At 42.9% G+C, this 17,997-nt stretch overlaps 1 protein-coding gene across 1 annotated transcript in view; it reads right to left on the bottom strand.

Moving 5' to 3' along the window:
- STKLD1 (serine/threonine kinase like domain containing 1) overlaps positions 1-17,883 on the bottom strand; it is a 193,346-nt gene extending 175,463 nt beyond the window's left edge. The window contains exons 1-2 of the mRNA XM_069241796.1: positions 17,804-17,883; positions 5,288-5,518 (exon numbers count right to left, since the gene is read on the bottom strand). Coding sequence (XP_069097897.1) covers positions 5,288-5,302 — 15 coding nt within the window. The 5' untranslated portion in view covers positions 5,303-5,518; positions 17,804-17,883. The remainder of the gene's footprint in view (positions 1-5,287; positions 5,519-17,803) is intronic.
- Positions 17,884-17,997: the final 114 nt, after the last annotated feature.

Here is a 17,997-nt window from a genome sequence, read left to right on the forward strand (position 1 = left end):
GGAGAGGTGTTTCGAGAGGAGTTGGGAGAGCTAATGGGTTATGTCCATAAGATTCGTATGAAGCAAGGAACCGTTGCGGTGAAACACAAAGTGAGGAAAATACCTATTATTGTTAGAGAAGAGGTGAGCAAAATGTTGAAGGATATGTTGAAAGAAGGGGTGATTGAACCAGTTGAAGCTCCGGAATGGATTTCGCCAGTGGTCATCACGAGGAAATCAAATGGCCAATTGAGATTTTGTGTGGATCTCCACAGCGTCAATCAGAACATTGTGACAGACAACTTCCCTCTACCAAACATCAATGAACTCATTATGTTACTTAATGGAGGAAAATATTTTTCCAAATTAGATCTCAAAAGCGCCTATCATCAGATACGATTACATCACAGTTCACGCGATGTTACAGCATTTATCACCATGGATGGGACTTTCCGTTTCGTAAGAATGCCCTTTGGTTTATCCTCGGCTGCAAGTGTTTTTCAGCGTATAATGACACATGTTTTTGAGGGTTTCAGTAATGTCTTATTCTTTCAGGATGACATTTTAATTTTTGCGTCAACTATTGAGGAACATAATCAAATTTTGAGGAAAGTTTTAAAGAAACTTTTGGAGGTGGGACTAACACTAAGAAAAGAGAAGTGAGTTTTCTTGACTAAAGAGATTGAATATTTAGGACACACCATTTCGGGCGAAGGAGTTAAACCGAAAATATATTTGTTTGAGGCCATCAAACTTGCTCCATCACCAAAGAACAAAGATGAGTTGATGTCCTTTATGGGTCTCGTTGAATACTACTCTAAATTTGTTCAGAATTTCGCTGATAAAACAGAGGGGTTGAGAATGTTGTTGCACAAAGGTTGCAATTTTGTATGCTCAGAAGTGCATCAAGAGTGTTTTGATAATATAAAGCAAGATATGTGTGGTGCAAAGATTTTAGTACCCTTTGTAACTTCTTCTTCCACTATACTGACGGTGGATGCTAGTGTGTCTGGTGTAGGTGCTGTCCTGTCTGAAGTTCACCATGGTGCAGAGAGGACGGTAGCTTTTGCTTCACGCTCTCTCACTGAGAGTGAGAGGAATTACTCTGTGATTGAGCGGGAGGCTTTAGCAGTTGCATGGGCTGTAGAGTATTTTAGAACATTTTTGTGGGGCATTTCTTTCAAGTTGAGAACTGACCACAAACCTTTAGTCAAGGTGTTCTCAGCAGGTGTTGCTGGTAAGGGTTCTGAGAGGTTAGCCAGGTTGGCAGCTCGCTTGCAGGAGTATGTATACAATGTGGAATACATACAGGGATGGAGGAACATACAGGCTGATGCTCTCTCACGGATGGCTGTGGATTGGAAGTTGGTTGACAGGGAGGCACAACTATTGACGGGAAAAAGAAGGAGCGGTGGCTTTGGTGGAAGATGTGGTGCAACATGGTGTGGCGGCTTTCTCTAAAGAAGAGTGGTTGCAAGGTTTGAGGGATGACTCGGTACTACAGTACGTGAGTAAAAGGATTGTTGAGGGAGGAAGGAGAGAGAGTACTGTGGCAGTGTTGGTAAGGCCCTTCATCAATGTTTTGGATGAGTTGTCGTTGGGGGACGGAGGTGTAATAATGAGGGGTGACAGATTTGTACCTCCAGAAAAGTTGCGAAGAAAAATCATACATTTGGCACATGAAGGGCATTTGGGACAAACATTGACACAGAGAAGAGTTAAGGAAAACTTTTGGTGGCCGGGGGTCGATTTGCAAACTGCTCAATGGGTGGAAGAGTGTGTTCAGTGTAAGGAGAGTGAAAAAAGGCTGAAGCTGGGAAAAAAATCTTGGATGGGGCATATTGAAGATCCAGGTGAAGCTTGGCACACTGTTTGCATGGACTTTATTGGACCACTGCCTGGAGTGGGTCACGATAAAAAATTTGCTTTAGCCCTGGTGGACGTGTCTTCTAAGTGGATGGAGGTTGAATTTATGAGGGAAGTGTCGACAAAAAGTACTATTTCTGTATTAAAGGTCCTGTTTTGAAGGGAAGGTTGTCCCCATACACTCATTACCGACAATGGTACACAGTTGACCTCCCTGGAGATGAAGGAGTTTCTGTTAACCCATGGTATCACTCATAGGCGTACTGCACTTTACAATCCTCAAGCCAATGGTATCGTGGAGCGTATGAATCGTATGGTCAAGGGTACAATTCAGTTGGCTCTGCAGGGGAACCAAAATGTTGGTTCTGTTGTGCAGGAGGCGATTTGGGCTCATCGTACCACGCAGATGAGAGATAAGGGAAAAACGCCATTTGAGTTCATGAGAGGGCGTAAGGCCAGATCAAAGTTAGGGCCTGGTTGGTTGGAGGGTGATTGGATAAAACTAAGGAATCAAGTGGAGATGCCACGGACAGGCGGTTATTCCGATATACAAGTTGGCGATTGGGTGAAAGTCAAGGATGGACGTGTGGGGGCAGGTTGGACAAGGTTTTGCGGCCCTTTTGAGGTTAAACATGTAGGGAATTTTTATGTGGTTTTGGCCAATGACACTAAATGGAACAAAAGGAGGGTGGCCTTGTATGAGAAAGGCGGTGGAAGTGCAGGAAACCTAAAAATTACTGATGGAGATGAAGAATGCAGTGGGTTTATGCTATCTGAGGGAGGTGTGGAGAGACCGGGTGCTGACACTTTGCATGAGAATGAGAATGGGGTAGAGGTTTTGGAGGGACAAACGGGTGTGGAGAAAGAAGGAGATAAGATAGAATTCAGAAGTGGTAGTACAAGTGAGAAGACCACCTGTTTATCTGAATGACTGTGATAGATGATGTAAGAAAATAAAATGAAATCTGTTTACCTTAAAAAAAAAATGATGAATGAGGCAATGGTAATGGAAATTTTCCTGGAAATGTATTTCTCTTAGGTTATGTCGAGTTATCGATTAATTTTTATGCTTTTCGTTTTAATTGAACGGTTTATCATTCTTTTATAATATATGGTTATTATTGTTGTATCCTTGTTAAAAAAAAAAAAAAATGTTTAAAAAAAAAAAAAATTAAAAATAAAAAAAAAAATGTGTGATGACGGAGGGTGATGTGTTATATTACTGTGAGCACGAGCGGGTTATGGGAGCGCGAGCGTTTAGTCGGATCCCGAACGCGCAAGTTAAAAGGAATGTAATGTTTTGAAGAAGGAGGCGCGGTTAACGAGGGAGACGGCACCGCTCGAGTGGGTCGATTAAACAGCGTGTTAAACAAACAAACTAGCGGTTATCTTTGTTTTTACTACACCAACCCATTTCCAACCTTTTCTACCCCTTCCAGTATCCCCCTATCTAAAAACTGGCTTGTTTTAATAAGAAACCTGTATCAGGAAGCGCAGAGAGCAAATTCATTGTCAAATGTCACATTTTTCCCCACTAAAAGACAATTAAATTAAACTCTCATAAAGAGAACTCCGAATGGCTACAGGACAGTTAGAGCGACTTGGCAGAGTGTCAACTTTCACTCTTCGAGACCCATGTGAGCTGTAAAAGACGTGCTTGTCTGTGGCTAAGAGGTGTGTCATGCTCAGTGAAGCTTCAGGAGCACGGTCGCTATTATAGATGCTAATAATAATGAACGGAGATACCTGCAGTTACATGGCCCTGAATCTGTTAACGAAAACCAGGCTACTGGCCTGTCCTTAAAATATGCTATGAGAGTTTATTTCTTCAGTTAAGCATGTTTCAAAGTGTTCACATACTGTCAGATAAATGAAGAGACTGGGGTGGGGGACTGTAGAGTTTGCATAAGATCAAACAGTTTGTAACGGAGTACTACTTATCCCAAAGACTATAACTTTACTTTTACGTTGTGTTTTGGTAAGGGAACAACAAAACCGGAGGCGAGACGCTACTCCCGTCCCGAGGAACTATAACCATGCACTTGCAAACAGCTTTTATATTGACTCAAAACACTCCAAACTTTGCCAAAAAAAGTAAATTAAGTGATTGGACAAGATCACACATTTGGGAAAATGCAGAGGATGGGAACTTAAAAACATGTATCCTGGTCACTTTTCAACTAGCCCACAAATGGAGATGCAGTGAGCTTGAAGATAAGGTCAAGATAAGGTGAAGGGACATTCCACATTGTTTTGGGCCCTAGGTAGAATAAGAATTCAGTGTTTATTGCCAGCATATTTTGTTTAAAGCTTAGATTAGAACGTCAGGTCCCCTAGTTCCATTATTAAAACATACCCACTGGGCTACATCTATTGGTGAAGTCAGCTCACCCTAGTGACGTGTCTACCAGCATTTGTTTTTGTAGACTGTACTACCTGTATTCAGCCTGTTTCTAAGCTCCCCTAGTATTCGCATACAATGGGGAAAAGACATGTGTAGATTGTGAGACCTTTCCAGTGGGGCCTTTGATGTCTCACATGTTAAGATGGTTTCATTCTATGGTGATAATTCCATTTTGGAAACATATATCTGCATAGGAGGCAATGGTGGTTTGTCAAGGCTTAATCAAGGATATGGGAAAGGGATCCGAGCTTAAATATAACAAAGTGAGCACCCTTTATAAGATGAGTATCTGGCTGAGTGGTATTAATGGAATGGAGCCCCAAAAATGTGTTTTGAGGCTCATTGTCCACCTCTGATCCCTAACGAAGGTTTTCTGATGTCAGCGCATGTGCAAGGAGTCTCCATGCATATAATGTGACTTCACACGTGTAACTGGTTTTCACGCAAACAGTTTCACCGTTCATGCTGAGATAATGGAATGTAGCCACCCTAGTTCCAACTAAAATACGAGCACTGAGGTGACTGGAAGACGCCACGGCTGCACGATGCAACACTTGTAATAAATGAAGGTAGATCAGGATTGTAAATATGATAGATAGATAGATAGATAAATATTGGGGATGGGAGTGGCATGGACAAGGACTGGGTGTTTTGGAATAAAACTGGTTCCAAGAGCATGTTGTGTGTCAAACGGCTCTTCTTGGGCTCCAGGAGACAAGACTTCAGATTACAGGGTCAAAGGTTTGGTGTCTGAAGTCAGCAGGTTTGAGGCTACAGGCGGCAGAGTGCTAGGGGTCATAGAAGTAAAACGGTTTAGGACTTTAGGGCCGCATGGGTAAAGGTGGTTGGGGGCGCACGGGGAAAGTTTTCTGGTTACAGAAAGTTTCGGGGCAGAGGATTCAAAGGCTTTAGGACCCAGCTTCAGACAGGAACGGGGAGAACAGAGTTGGTATCACGTAATATATGGTTTTGGCGGTGGGTGGCTGGCTCTCCAGCAGCAAATCTAGTGAGAACCTCCAGCCAGCCGCGCCCCGGTACCTGGTACTTGTCCATGGGGCTGCGCAGGGCGGTCAGGAGCCTGGAACTCGGCACCGGCTCTGCTTAGCGTCGGCGTTGCCTTGGAGACGGCGCATGCGTAATGAGCTCATGCTGATCCCTGGATTGCGCTCTGGGTCACATGACCTCTTCGGGAAGGAAAGTCGCAAAGACGGCGGCCATCTTGCAACGGAGCGGAACCACATTAACAGGGCTGGAGAGGAGGCCAGCAATCTGAAAAAAGAAAGAAGCTTCAAAGATGAGACTTGTAGGACAAAAGAGATTTGTGAAAACGAGTAAGAACTAAACTGCACAAAGTATCTCACGAACTGTGTAATTCATATTTGATAGATTTCACTGCTTACTTTTCAGTATGTGTCTTTAGCTTACTAGCCTCTGGTTATAAAACACAACTGAAGTTGTACCCTAAAGTGAAGTAAATGCATGATCCTCGCCCACAGACCTAAATTAAAGTGTAGTGCAATACTGCATGCATGCCAACGATTTAGAAAAGAAGTGGGAGATTTCTAGAAACAAATCAAGAGGCTATATTTCCCCCATTGACTTTGATTAGGGCCTGAAGCTGGCTACTGCAATATATGGGATTTGAAAAACGGCTGCTGAAGGATTGGGTTTTTACATGCAGGAATCGGGAGACTAGCCTTGAAATCGGTAGTCTACCGCCTGAATCGGGTGGGTTGGCATATATGAAACTGGCAATGTTGTTTGCAAGAGCTCAGTCTCTTCTACAGTGTCCTAGGTACTGGATGGTAGTGACAGATGTGTGCATTGCTGTAGAAGCTTTATCACAGAACAGCGTTTAACAAAAGTTCACACTTGCAGTGAGGACAGCACTTTTATTTGTTGTAATTTGGTGCACTGCCTGTACATGCCAAAATTTTAGAAGAGGAAAGTGGGAGATTCTAAAAAAAAATAATCAGGAGAATGTATTTCCTTCATTGACTTCTATTGAAGGAGAGGCAATGTAAGGCGAGAGACAGACAAAATAAAGCAATTATTTTTCTTCTTAAATCAGGAGTCTCCCACCTGAACCTGTCTATTGGCATGTATGACTAGCCCAGTCCGTACAACATTCAAATGGTAAAGTCCCAAGTTGCTTTTGTCCTTTCCTGTTAATAGGACAGCCTGCGTGTATGTTGCACATGCATGCCAGTACTCCATAATGGAAAGTGGGAGATTTTAAAAAAATAATCAAGAGAATACATTTCACCTATTGGCTTCTATTGAAACAATGGCAATTTCAGGCAGGAGATAGCCAAAATAAACCATTTTTGGCTCTAAAAGTCACAAGTCTCCTGCATGAATCGGGTCCAGTGGCATGTATGCCATTAGACAGCTTGCAGGCTGTTTTTCAGCCAAAAATTGTCTATCATTCTACTCGAGCTGACGTTCACACTTTTCTGATGTGCTTGGCTGCTTTTCCTGTCAAACAGTAGACCTAGGCTGAGATCTTTGTGTTTGAGTCCAAGCTAATACACATTATGTTGACTAGTTTACGCCACTATCTTGCCCACCCCCTGACCTCCTGTTACCTCAAGTTGGTACACCCAGCCATTAACATGCTTTAATTAAACCCAGTTTGTTGCTAGTATTTCAAAAGCTGGATAAATGCCAGCTTCCTCCACCAGCAAATATATTGTTTTAATTTCAGTTGGAAGCAGGTCTTGGACTTTTGAGAGTGTCTGCCTCTGTGCCCTGCTCTAGTAAAACAGAAAACTGTACTTCCTGATATAAGGAGAGGTATAAGCCACTTACCTGGAGAACAAAGGGCAAGAATTAGGTGACTGATGCCTACAAAGAGGTCATCATGAGGAAGTGAACAGCCTAGAAACCACAATGACCTTCCAGCCCAGCTGGCCAGAATTTGGCCAAAAAAGAAATGGTGTGGCCTGTGTTAAAGGACTTCGACAGAAGTATTCTACATCTGTGAGTCTGATGAATGTGCATTGCCCTTCACCCACCTACTACTCCCCCCCCCCCACAGGGACACTGATGGTCAAAATTGATAGATCTTGGATTAGTGTCCCATTGACTAGTAGCAGTTTACTCTCACGCTCTCAAGGGCTATCCCTTGTGGTCCGATGTTTATCACTATTTTAAGAGACAGATAATTACAGTATATCTCCATTCTTTTAGCTCTCTGTTGCCTTTGTAACTAGTGGGTGCCTCCGCCAACTGAAAATAATGAGTGCACTCAGACAGTTTAGTAACACTGGCCTATGGGGAAACACTTTTTTACCACCAGGAGTTTCCCTTTGGTAGAACCACTAGTTGGTCTTCCTTTGAACTGTATCTCATTGAGGATATCATCTACCAACCCCTGTAGAAGGTGTGTAGACTGGATAGCAAGTCTTGTGAACTGGCTCATGTGCACTCTAAAGCTTTACTTTGAGTTTAGATATGATCCTCGTTGTTATTTGGTTTGTGGGTTTGTGTGGAACTAAGGGCCAGATGTAGGAAAAATCCAATTTGCGAGTTGCAAATTGCGAGTCCTTCCGACTCGCAATTTGCAACTCACAAATTGGTATGGAGAACGGTGTCTCAGACACCGTCTGCGAGTCGGTATGGGGTCGCAAAGACCCACCTCATTAATACTAATGAGGTGGGTCGCAAATTGCGGCCCCATACCGACTATGGGCACTCGCAAACATGGAGGCCTGCTGTAGTCAGCAGACCTCCATGTTCGTGACTGCTTTTAAATAAAGCAGTTTTTTTTTTTTTAAGTGTAGCCCGTTTTCCTTAAAGGAAAACGAGCTGCACTTAAAAAAAAATCCGAAACCTTTAGTTTTGGTATTTTTTCAGGGCAGGTAGTGGTCCCTTGGACCACTACCTGCCCTGAAAAAAATAATTTGTGGTCCATTCACAAAGGGGAAGGGGTCCCATGGGGACCCCTTCCAATTTGCGAGTGGGTTACCAACCACTTCAAGTGGATGGTAACTGCGACACCATTTGCGACCGCATATGCAGTCGCAAATGGTATTGCATACCACTGCGAATCGCAAATAGGAAGGGAACACCCCTTCCTATTTGCGATTCTGAAATGCATTTTGCGAGTCAGTCCCGACTAGCAAAATGCATTTCTGCATTGGAAACACGCATTTGCGAGTCGCAAACGGCAAATTTTGCCATTTGCGAGTCGCAAAGTGTTTCCTGCATCTGGCCCTAAATGCTTGAAACAGATTTGTCAGTAAACTCTGAAAGTATGCCTGGCTCAGATCCTGTCCATGATGTCAACAATCAGAAGCAGATATCAGACATAAGTTTTGGACCTGCCCGGCTGTGGAAGAGTACTGGATCCGAATAATAGCTGAAACAGAATGAGTCTCAGATCGTACAGCCCTTCACACGATGGAAGGGGCACTGCTGGGCCATAGACTAAAGTCAGTAATAGGTTCATAGATTTGGTACTACTTCTAGCCCGTAAGCTCATTATGATGCACTAGAAATCCCCGACATTAGCTACCACTGTGCACTGGCAGGCAGCAACACTTAAATGGAGTCGAGTGGAGTCGATGGCCTCACGGTGGGAAGAGATAAGGGGAATATGGAAGTACCCCATAGCCATGGCCTGGGAAACATTACTTAATGACCTACACCCCCTCTCAGGCACACCCAATAACTCACAGGAGGAAACATAAGACCCACTCTACACCTCCCCTGCCATTGTAGTACCACTTCTTCTCACTTTTTATATGATATGCTCAACGTCACTGCCAGAATACATACACAATTCATACTGTGATTTAAGATAGCTGGAACTCATTGCGCTGTTTAAATGCTGCCCTGGGAACAGGTCTGCCCAGAATGAGTACAAAAATATCAGGAGGACGAAGTGGGTGTGTCTCAAGTTAGTTTTACGTGTGGACATGACGTTATTGTGGGATGTAACATGACTGATTATTCTGTCAATGTATTTGGAGATATGTATGACATAACAGAGGACAATGTATAAATTATCTTATAGCTTATCTCCCCAGATTGTTTTATTGTATGAAATTGTACTTGTGTACATTAATAAAAAATGGTCTTTAAAAAAACATTATATTGTTAAAAAAGCCCGAAACTAACATACCCAGTCTTACTGTCAGGCTATGGCCCTGCAGATATCCAAGGCATAGCGGGTGCCCTGCTGAGTACATTAGCATAGTGTGTGGCTGCACGCCACTAGGTAGGTTGTGCACATCAGCCAGTTTGCTGCAGATGGTACACCACACTGCCCATTGCTCTCCACACCCTGTAGCTGTGGTTAATCACACCTGCTCTTGTGGAGGAGCCCTCCACTCTCATTCTAAAATGAGCATTTGCATGGTGGCCAGTTCCATTTGGTCAGAAATCACAGCTCACATGTGAATAAAACTCTTTTGCTCATCTTTATGGAACAAACACCTTTGTAACCCCATCCTTCACAAATGTGCGGTAGCAGATTCCTTTGCAGGATTATGCTTGGACAGAGTCGATGGATCATTTCACCCAGCATAAGAGAGTAGAGACAAGGGCATCAAAACTTCAACAAACAATTGTAGTAACAGTATGACTCATTTAGCCACACAAAGAATACTCCAAGCTGAAATAAAGTCAAAAGGTCTTTATAACAGATTAGTGCCCGGAGTGGCATAGATTATTCTCATTACAAGTCTATAAAGATTCAAAATCATAAGCGGTTATCCGAACCTCCTAAAGTAGTTCAAACAAATTAACATTAAAAAATACTAAACATTCAAACAGCTATACACAAAAGCAAAAGAACATTTGAAAAGGAGGAATCAAGCGCTGTCTAATTCTGTTAACCATTTAGCAATTCTAATTCTGCAATTCCAACAACCTGGGTAAGGGGAAACCCTACGAATTAGCAAATCCATTTAGCATGTGCTGGGACAAGCACATTTGGGCAAAAAGGCAAAAAGCACAAAAATAATTTGGAAACAAGAAATATAGGGAAACATAAGTAACTAAGGTAGACAAAAAGTAAATAAAAAGGGAACAGTCAGCATTTCAGAAGCTCGATCGAGAGTCTTCTTCTCTGGGTCAGTTGAAACTTCTCTAAATCTCAGCAAGGCATTTTAAAGGGGCAAGGTGTAGCGAGGACTATACTTCTCAGAGTCCAAGAGGTTCAGCTAGCGGTGAGGAATGGAAAGGATCCGGACCAAAGTCCAATTGGGGAACAGTATATTAAAGTTCATAGGGAACGATGATTTGTCTATTCATCACTCCATATAAAGTAAAAGGTGAAAATGTCCAATGGCTAGCGGTCATGTGACTCAGACTGCAACATCAGTAAAAATTCTCAGATTCTTCATGTAAATCGACTTCCATCTCAAGTCATCCATGAAAATTGAAACATTTGCATTCATATATATTACACAGCTCCTGAATGTTCGGTGTTCAAGGTTTAATTCCCAATCTATTTCCAAGCTAGCCTTCTCAGGAGAAGGATAACTGAAAGGAAAACTCCCGCAAGCAAGAATGACTAAACATTTTTTGCACAGTCACGAAGCAGGGCCTTGCAGTCCTCACTTAGGCTAATGTAAGTGAATTAAAGCAGCACATTAATTTCTGCATTTAATTTACATTTAGCTTTCTAGACCACAATTTCAATGTTCATAAGCTTCCAGGTTTGTTCGTGTTACAAAAACATTCAAAATGAAAAGACTAAGTTAACCCTTTCATGTAACTATAACGTCTTACTGCCTTCTCTACATTTCCATGTAACTTTTTAAAAAATATTTCTTAAATGAAATCCTTGATTGTTTTAATGCAGCCTATTAATTAACATGATAAACTATAAGATTAAAACAAATTAATCTGTTAGACATAAACATTCATGGCTATACCACATGTCTTTTAAATGAATAACCTACAATGAATGCACATTAATATGGCTTTTCAGTGCACCACTTTACAACAAAACTATTACTAATTTGGTTAACATAATGCATAAATTGTCATGTATAGATGATCTCTGTGACATGGGTACATTGCTAAAATTTCTACTACACCAGTACGTGTAAGTAATTGCTGTTTCTTCCTAAGGAACTACATGTTCCTATTTAATGACTATTCTATTAACGTTTAGTATCAACAAAGAGCGTTTGTTGCCTGAGTAAACAACTTTGTAGAGCTTGACTAGTTGTTTTTATTGTGCTCGTTCATTGCACCCATTCCTCTTAATACATTCAGCACTTGTTTATCTAGCCAGACGCAGGACCTCAGGAGCATCATTCATCAAGTACACCTTCCTTGACGGAGCATGCTGTTCCCATTAAAGGGCATCCAAAAATGTTTGTTGAAAGGAAGGTAACCCAGACATCTATGACACAAAGGCCTGTTTCTGCTGCTGCCTCTCCCTCCACTCCACCTTATGGTAAACGCCACAGCACTGTAGCAGGAAGAGCAGCCTCTCCTTTCTATAATTGTGGACACACCACACACCATCTGATCCCATCATCAAATGCCACAAAGTAGAAGCAAGAGACAGATCAGGATAGCTCCAGCAGAGACCTTCAAGGGTGTCCTAGCAATAGGTGACACCGTGACAAGTAGAAAGGCTTATCACAGAGAAACTCACATGCTGAACAGACAAGATTTCAACTTTCTATGGAAAGTAAGAGAGACAGGTAGGAGATGGTGCGGCCGACACCACATCCACAAAGCACAGAGGGTAAGAGAAGAAAAAGGACATCGTCTGAGCACAAGTGAGGTTTGTATCTCAAAGCGAGATTGTACGAATGCAGGGCCTGTCTTGAGTGGGATGATGGTGACTGCACCACTACTTAAAGATTACTCTTTTTTTGTCTCAATGAGGCAAGCAACAGTATTCTGAATTGGTTGAGCCAAAGTAGTCAGGTGGGGAAATGCAGGGAATTCTCATTGGATAGTGTTGGAAAATGGGTTATTGGAAAGGGCAGGTAGGTACCTACACTTAGCAACAGGCCACTAACCTCCACTAAGGTCCAGTTAGGTCTCAGTAGATTAAACCCAGCTCAACCCTTGGTAGCTTGGCAACGAGCGTCAAGGCTTAACGTAGGAGACAGAGTGTAAAGCATTCAAATATCACAAAACAGTAATTAAAGAAAACACAGGAAACAGTTTAAAAATCCAAAACCAATTTATAACAATAGATTATATTTTTATCTTTAAAATGACACCAACACAAATAAAATCAGATAAGGAGAACCGGAGATATTAATTTTTAAAGAATTATTATTTTTTTAGCGCCTAGAAACAAAAAGCACCAATCGGGTCATCTGGTTGCACCTCGACCGGGGCAAAGTCAAAGTTTCAGGCCGACCGAGATGGAGCCCTGCTCGGCTACAGGCCGCGGGAGGCCTCGGTTAAAAGTTTACCTTCACACTTAGTCTCTTTTTTGAAGATTTTCTTCAGCGGGACGAACCTGCCAGTCCAATCCGACCTCCTGGAGCCCTTCTCCGTATACGCGATGCTGGAATCCTCGGTGGAGATTTTTACCTTCGGACTTAGTCGTTTTTTCGAGGTGAAAATCCTTTGACCGGGGTAAACCTGGATCTTGATCCGACGTCCATGAAGCCCTCCTCGGATACACTGGCTGGGAGGTCCTGGTCAACTTTTTACCTTCAGACTTAGTCTCTTTTTCTGAGATTTTCTTTACCAGGACGAACCAGCAAATCAGGCCGGGTCGCGGTTGAGACAAGCCGGCTAGAGTTACCGTGGCGGGTCGGTCCCTCTATGGAGCTTTTTTACAAAAGTTGTCCAAACTTCTGGGGCTTCTCCCAGATGTCCTTTTAAGGTTCTTTTGGGGTCCACAGCTCACCCCAAGGGTCCAGAAGTTCTGAGATGGTCCTTGGGGGGTACGGACTACAACTCCCAGAATGCACCTGGCGCAAACTCCTTTTTGGCCACTGGACAGTGGTCAGCTGGTCACTTTCTTCAGGAGTTGGTGCAGGGGACTCTGGATAGAAAATGTTCACCTGTAGCAAACAGGGAGTCCCTCCTTGAACCTGTTGAAGCCAGGCAAAGTCCTTCTTCTGGTGAAGCCCAAGTGTGCAGCTGGTGCAGTCCTTCTGAGTGCAGGTTCCAGGTGCAGGCCAGGGGTCCAGCAGGGCAGTCCTGCTTCTTCTGTTGTTCTTCCTTGTTGGATGTGGTATGGAACTGAGGTGTGGGTGCAGATCTGCCAGTTTTATCCTTGCTCTTGGGTGAAAAGCAGGGGGGTCCTGGTTCTCCAATCAGGTGCAGGGTCTTTCCCCCTGTGATAACCACTTCCTGGGAAGTGTGGCAAAAATCTATCCCAAGAGGCAACATCCTCCAAAAATCCATCATGGCTGAATCAGATTTTTGGAGGTTACATCTGGCTGAGCCCACCCACTGGTGTGGCTAAAAATCATAAACACACCCCTCTCCTGCCCTCTCCTAATCTAATCAAGGGGGCACCTAGTTGTCTGGGGTTGCAGGATGTGGGGGTGTCGCTGGTTGCTCCAAAGGTCCTTCTCTGCCTTTGAAGACCAGTTTGGCAGCCCTCCCCCTTCCTGCCTCACCATCTGCTGAGGGGAGATTCCTTCCCACAGGCACATTCCTTTGTGTGAAGTCAGGCCACTTCACACCTCATCAAGGCAGCTTGGCCAAGCTGCTAGAGGCTGGCCAATCAGAGCACAGCAGCAAAAACAATGCAGGGCTGAAATTGGCAACTTTTCAGGTAAAGTTTAAAACTCTTTACCTGAACAAGTTATATTAAATCCCACAACTGGAAGTTGTGGGACTTATTACAACAATTAATTTGATACCAAATTCTTGGTATGCATCATTTAAGGAGACTTTAAAAATTAAAATAAAGTCTCCCCATTCTAGCCTTTGAAGGCCATTTACTACAATGAGGGAAAAACAAATTTGGCTATTTTTACCTCACCAGGGCTTATAAAACTATTTTTTATAAAGTCCCTGCTTATAGTTACATGGCACCCAGCCCTAGGGGCACATAGGGCACACCTTAGGGGTGACTTATATGTAAAAATAAGGTAGTTTAAGACTTTGGAACTACTTTTAATTCCAAAGTCGAATTTGAATATAACTTTAATTGAAAAGCAGCCAGCAAGGCAGGCCTGCCTTTAAAATGACACGGGGCACCTAAGCAGTGCACCTATGGGTGCACTACCTAGGCTGTGGTCCCTAAACCTACATGCCCTACCATATACTAGGGACTTATAGGTAGGTTAACTTAGCCAATTATAATTAGCCTAATTTGCATATCCATTTTACACAGAGCACAGGCCCTGGGACTGGTTAGCAGTACCCAGGGCACCATCAGAGTCAGGAAAACACCAGCAAAAAGTGGAAAATGGGGGTAAAAAGTTAGGGGGCCTCTGCAATCAGCCCTGTTTTCTCACAGATAGTCATGATGAATAACTAGGTGACAGTTTCACAGCAAGTCAATTGCAGGTCTGTGCAAAAATCTGCAGAAAGTCTTTGAACAGGAGAAACAGGTGGAGCACATGTTGTTCTCTGTGGCTTAAGGCTAAGTGTGCTGTCAAAAATTAAGCTAAGGTTTCGAACCTGCAGTGGCATAGCTGGAGATCCCATGGTGGCAAGCAGCCAGGTATTTTAGTAGATGGAATCAACAGCCACCAAAAATATGCACGTCTGTTTTATTTTGCCTCTTTCAATGTTAGAGGATTGAGTTACATTGAATATGCAACTGCTATAAGATATAGTCAAACTCAAGCTTTGGTGTTTCTCACCTGATTGCCAATCTGCAAAATTAATTGAGTATCATCAGTGTAGCAGTAAAACAGGAATCCAAATGAGGTGATCAGGGCAGCTAAGGGTGCCATGTAAATGAGAGGGGTGTGCAAGGACAAGTTGTGAGGCACAAGCTACCCAACACTGTGCTGATATGCTATCATAGTACATTATGCATTTCAACTTCTATCATTTGCATTCACTATTATCAGTCATCTGTGCCACTGAACAACTACCACATGGCTGTTCGCCGCCCAGACATTCAACCATCTTCATTCAGTCATAGCCCCCGTTTCCACTATGCTAATTAGAAAATTATTAATAAATGTTATGTGTTTAACCAATGAAGAGCTCATAGAGAATTTAATTGTGGAGAAATGAATGTGCACGTTTGAAACTGTGCCCACTGGCATGTCAGCAACTTATACAAGATTGTACTAAAATGACTGAAATTGTGTGAAATAATGAAAATGTATAATAATAATGTAGTAATATTGAAATGTATAACCTATGTTTTATATTAATTCGTAGAGTTAACTTAACCGTGGATAAGGCCTAGCCTTTTTCTAGGCCTCACAAGAAGGGCTGAAACACTAACGCGCTGTAGAGAAGCAAATGCATGGTCTGACCCTGAACTACCCGATGTTAAATTTGCATAGCTAGAATTTTCTGCAATGTACAGACGGACAGGAGATGATGAAGACAACTTGATACAATTATGTGTAGAGTAGGCTAAATGTACTTTCCCAGGACTTGAACAATGGAAGCACTGACTAAAGAGGAATGTGCAACATTTTCGATACCTGAAGAGCCGGATGACAAGGACATTGTATAGTGGACCAATCTGGGTCTTGAGAAAGGACTAATATTAAAATGTATAGATTTGGTAAACTAATATTATAGGTTAAAGTCATATCTGCTGACTGACTGACCAATTGGGAATTAGGGGGATGGACTGGGACACCCTAATAAAAAGTCATGACAAGGGGCTAAAACCAGATATGCGAGGGGAGAATTGGTGACTTCAGGAGATACTGTTCGAGCTTCTGTAATTGGGCTCATACTCTTGAAAGCCTGATGCGACGCTGATCTATTAATGACCTGAAGATGAAGACTGACTTTGTTGCTGATCCATTCCATGGATAGGTAGCTATGATAATGTGACTGACTAATTTGCGCCTTTTCTTCTAGGTACCAACTGCGATATTTTATAGATTTTCACTTAGAAAGATGTTTTCCAAATTCATGTTTTCCTAAATTGTTTCGCATGAAGCCCCACATGCTAATGCTAATCTTGGTTAGGTATGCTTCCTAGGGGTAACGTAGACAGTGACAAATGACTGAAGAACTTTTTGCGGAACTCTGCTATTGATGCTGTGTATTCATTTACTGACTTACGTTGAAGCATTTGAGCATATGTTTCTTAATTATTGATTAGATTATGTTATGGATGTTGATTAATGAACTAATACTGAGCTGATTGAATAAAGTTTGATCTAACTCGGTGACTTAGTATTGTAATCAAATAGGGAAATAAAAGTTGTTAAAACGCTTTTATGAGTTGTGGTTATTCATGAACATATGGTTTTAGTCGTCCTCATTAAAATGGTGTTACTTGGTTTTGCTAATTATTATTGCCAGTGATCACTACATGATTAGGATATTCCATGAGATCCAAAAGGTTCATCGACCTATTCGTGTCCCCTTGTAAGTTTACTTACTAAGGACCAGGCGCGCTAGCACTATGCTTATATGCTATCATAGTACATTATGAATTTCAACTTCTATCATTTGCATTCACTATTATCAGTCATCTGTGCCACTGAACAACTACCACCTGGCTGTTCTCCGCCCAGACATTCAACCATCTTCATCCAGTCATAGCCCCGTTTCCACTTGTGCCTTGTTACCATGCTGAATAAAAATGCCATCCAGCGTCTATTTCTAGATCACAGTCACCATGTTCCATCATTTTCATGTGGGATGGAACACTCTACTAAATGACTTTGTGTCGCATATGCCCCTGCTCTGTGTTAGACAGTTAGAGTTCTTGGTTTGTCTTGAAAGTTTTTTTACTTTTGACTCTGTAAACATGGCAATCACATGACAATCACAGGTGGCCTTTCAAGTAACAACGTAAGACCCTTGAGATGGCTCTAGTGTCAAGAGGGTACACAATGCACACCATCTTTTTGAGAGTGACTACTGTCCTCTTGGTTATATTTTAGAATATTGTGTACAGAAATATTGTCTGATGTAAATATCATGTAATAGCTATGTGTACAAAAATATGATCCCATTGGGTTTAGGTTTTCTATTATGAAATCCAATGGGGTGATACTTAGTGAAGCATAATTAGGAGACAATGTGCTACACGCTCTTCAGAATATGATACTCTGGTGCCCCACCGTCCTCTCATTGTGCCGAGGGGACTAGAAATGATAGGCACACATGAGTGTGCAGGAAGGATGGGCTCCCCTTGCCTGTCACCTTCACAGCATCCATGCCCACTGCCTCTCCCAGTGCATGCTCTGCTTTGGCCCGCTCACCGGGCCCTTTAACCCACGAGTGTGCCACTTGGCTGGAGGGCGCCTGTTTACGCTGCATGTAGTTGGCAGAGTGAGCGTGGAGCATGTGCTGTCCTTCACTGGACGGGAGAGAAGTCCTGCCCTGAACTCCTGCGTGTGTTGACGGCCGACAAGCTCGGGGTGTCTGGTAGGGTTCTATTGTAGACTGAGGGAGGCCCTGGGGCGTCCCCCAGTCTGGTTTATAAAGTTAGCCAGACTCTAGTACCTTTGAGGGGGTGATCTCTTTGGAACTGCAAAGTGCCAGCCCCTGCCCGTCCCTCTCTTCTCTCTCCCTGACAGCGCCCCCTGTAGACAGGTGACGTGTAGTGTAAGTCCCTTTCAGGGAGAACATCCCAATCCAAGATACCCGCCTCCATGCCCTGGAGTGGCCGCAGACGCCATCTTGGAACGGGTGAACAG

Source organism: Pleurodeles waltl, chromosome 6 (genome assembly GCF_031143425.1).
Source record: "Pleurodeles waltl isolate 20211129_DDA chromosome 6, aPleWal1.hap1.20221129, whole genome shotgun sequence".
NCBI lineage: Eukaryota > Metazoa > Chordata > Amphibia > Caudata > Salamandridae > Pleurodeles > Pleurodeles waltl.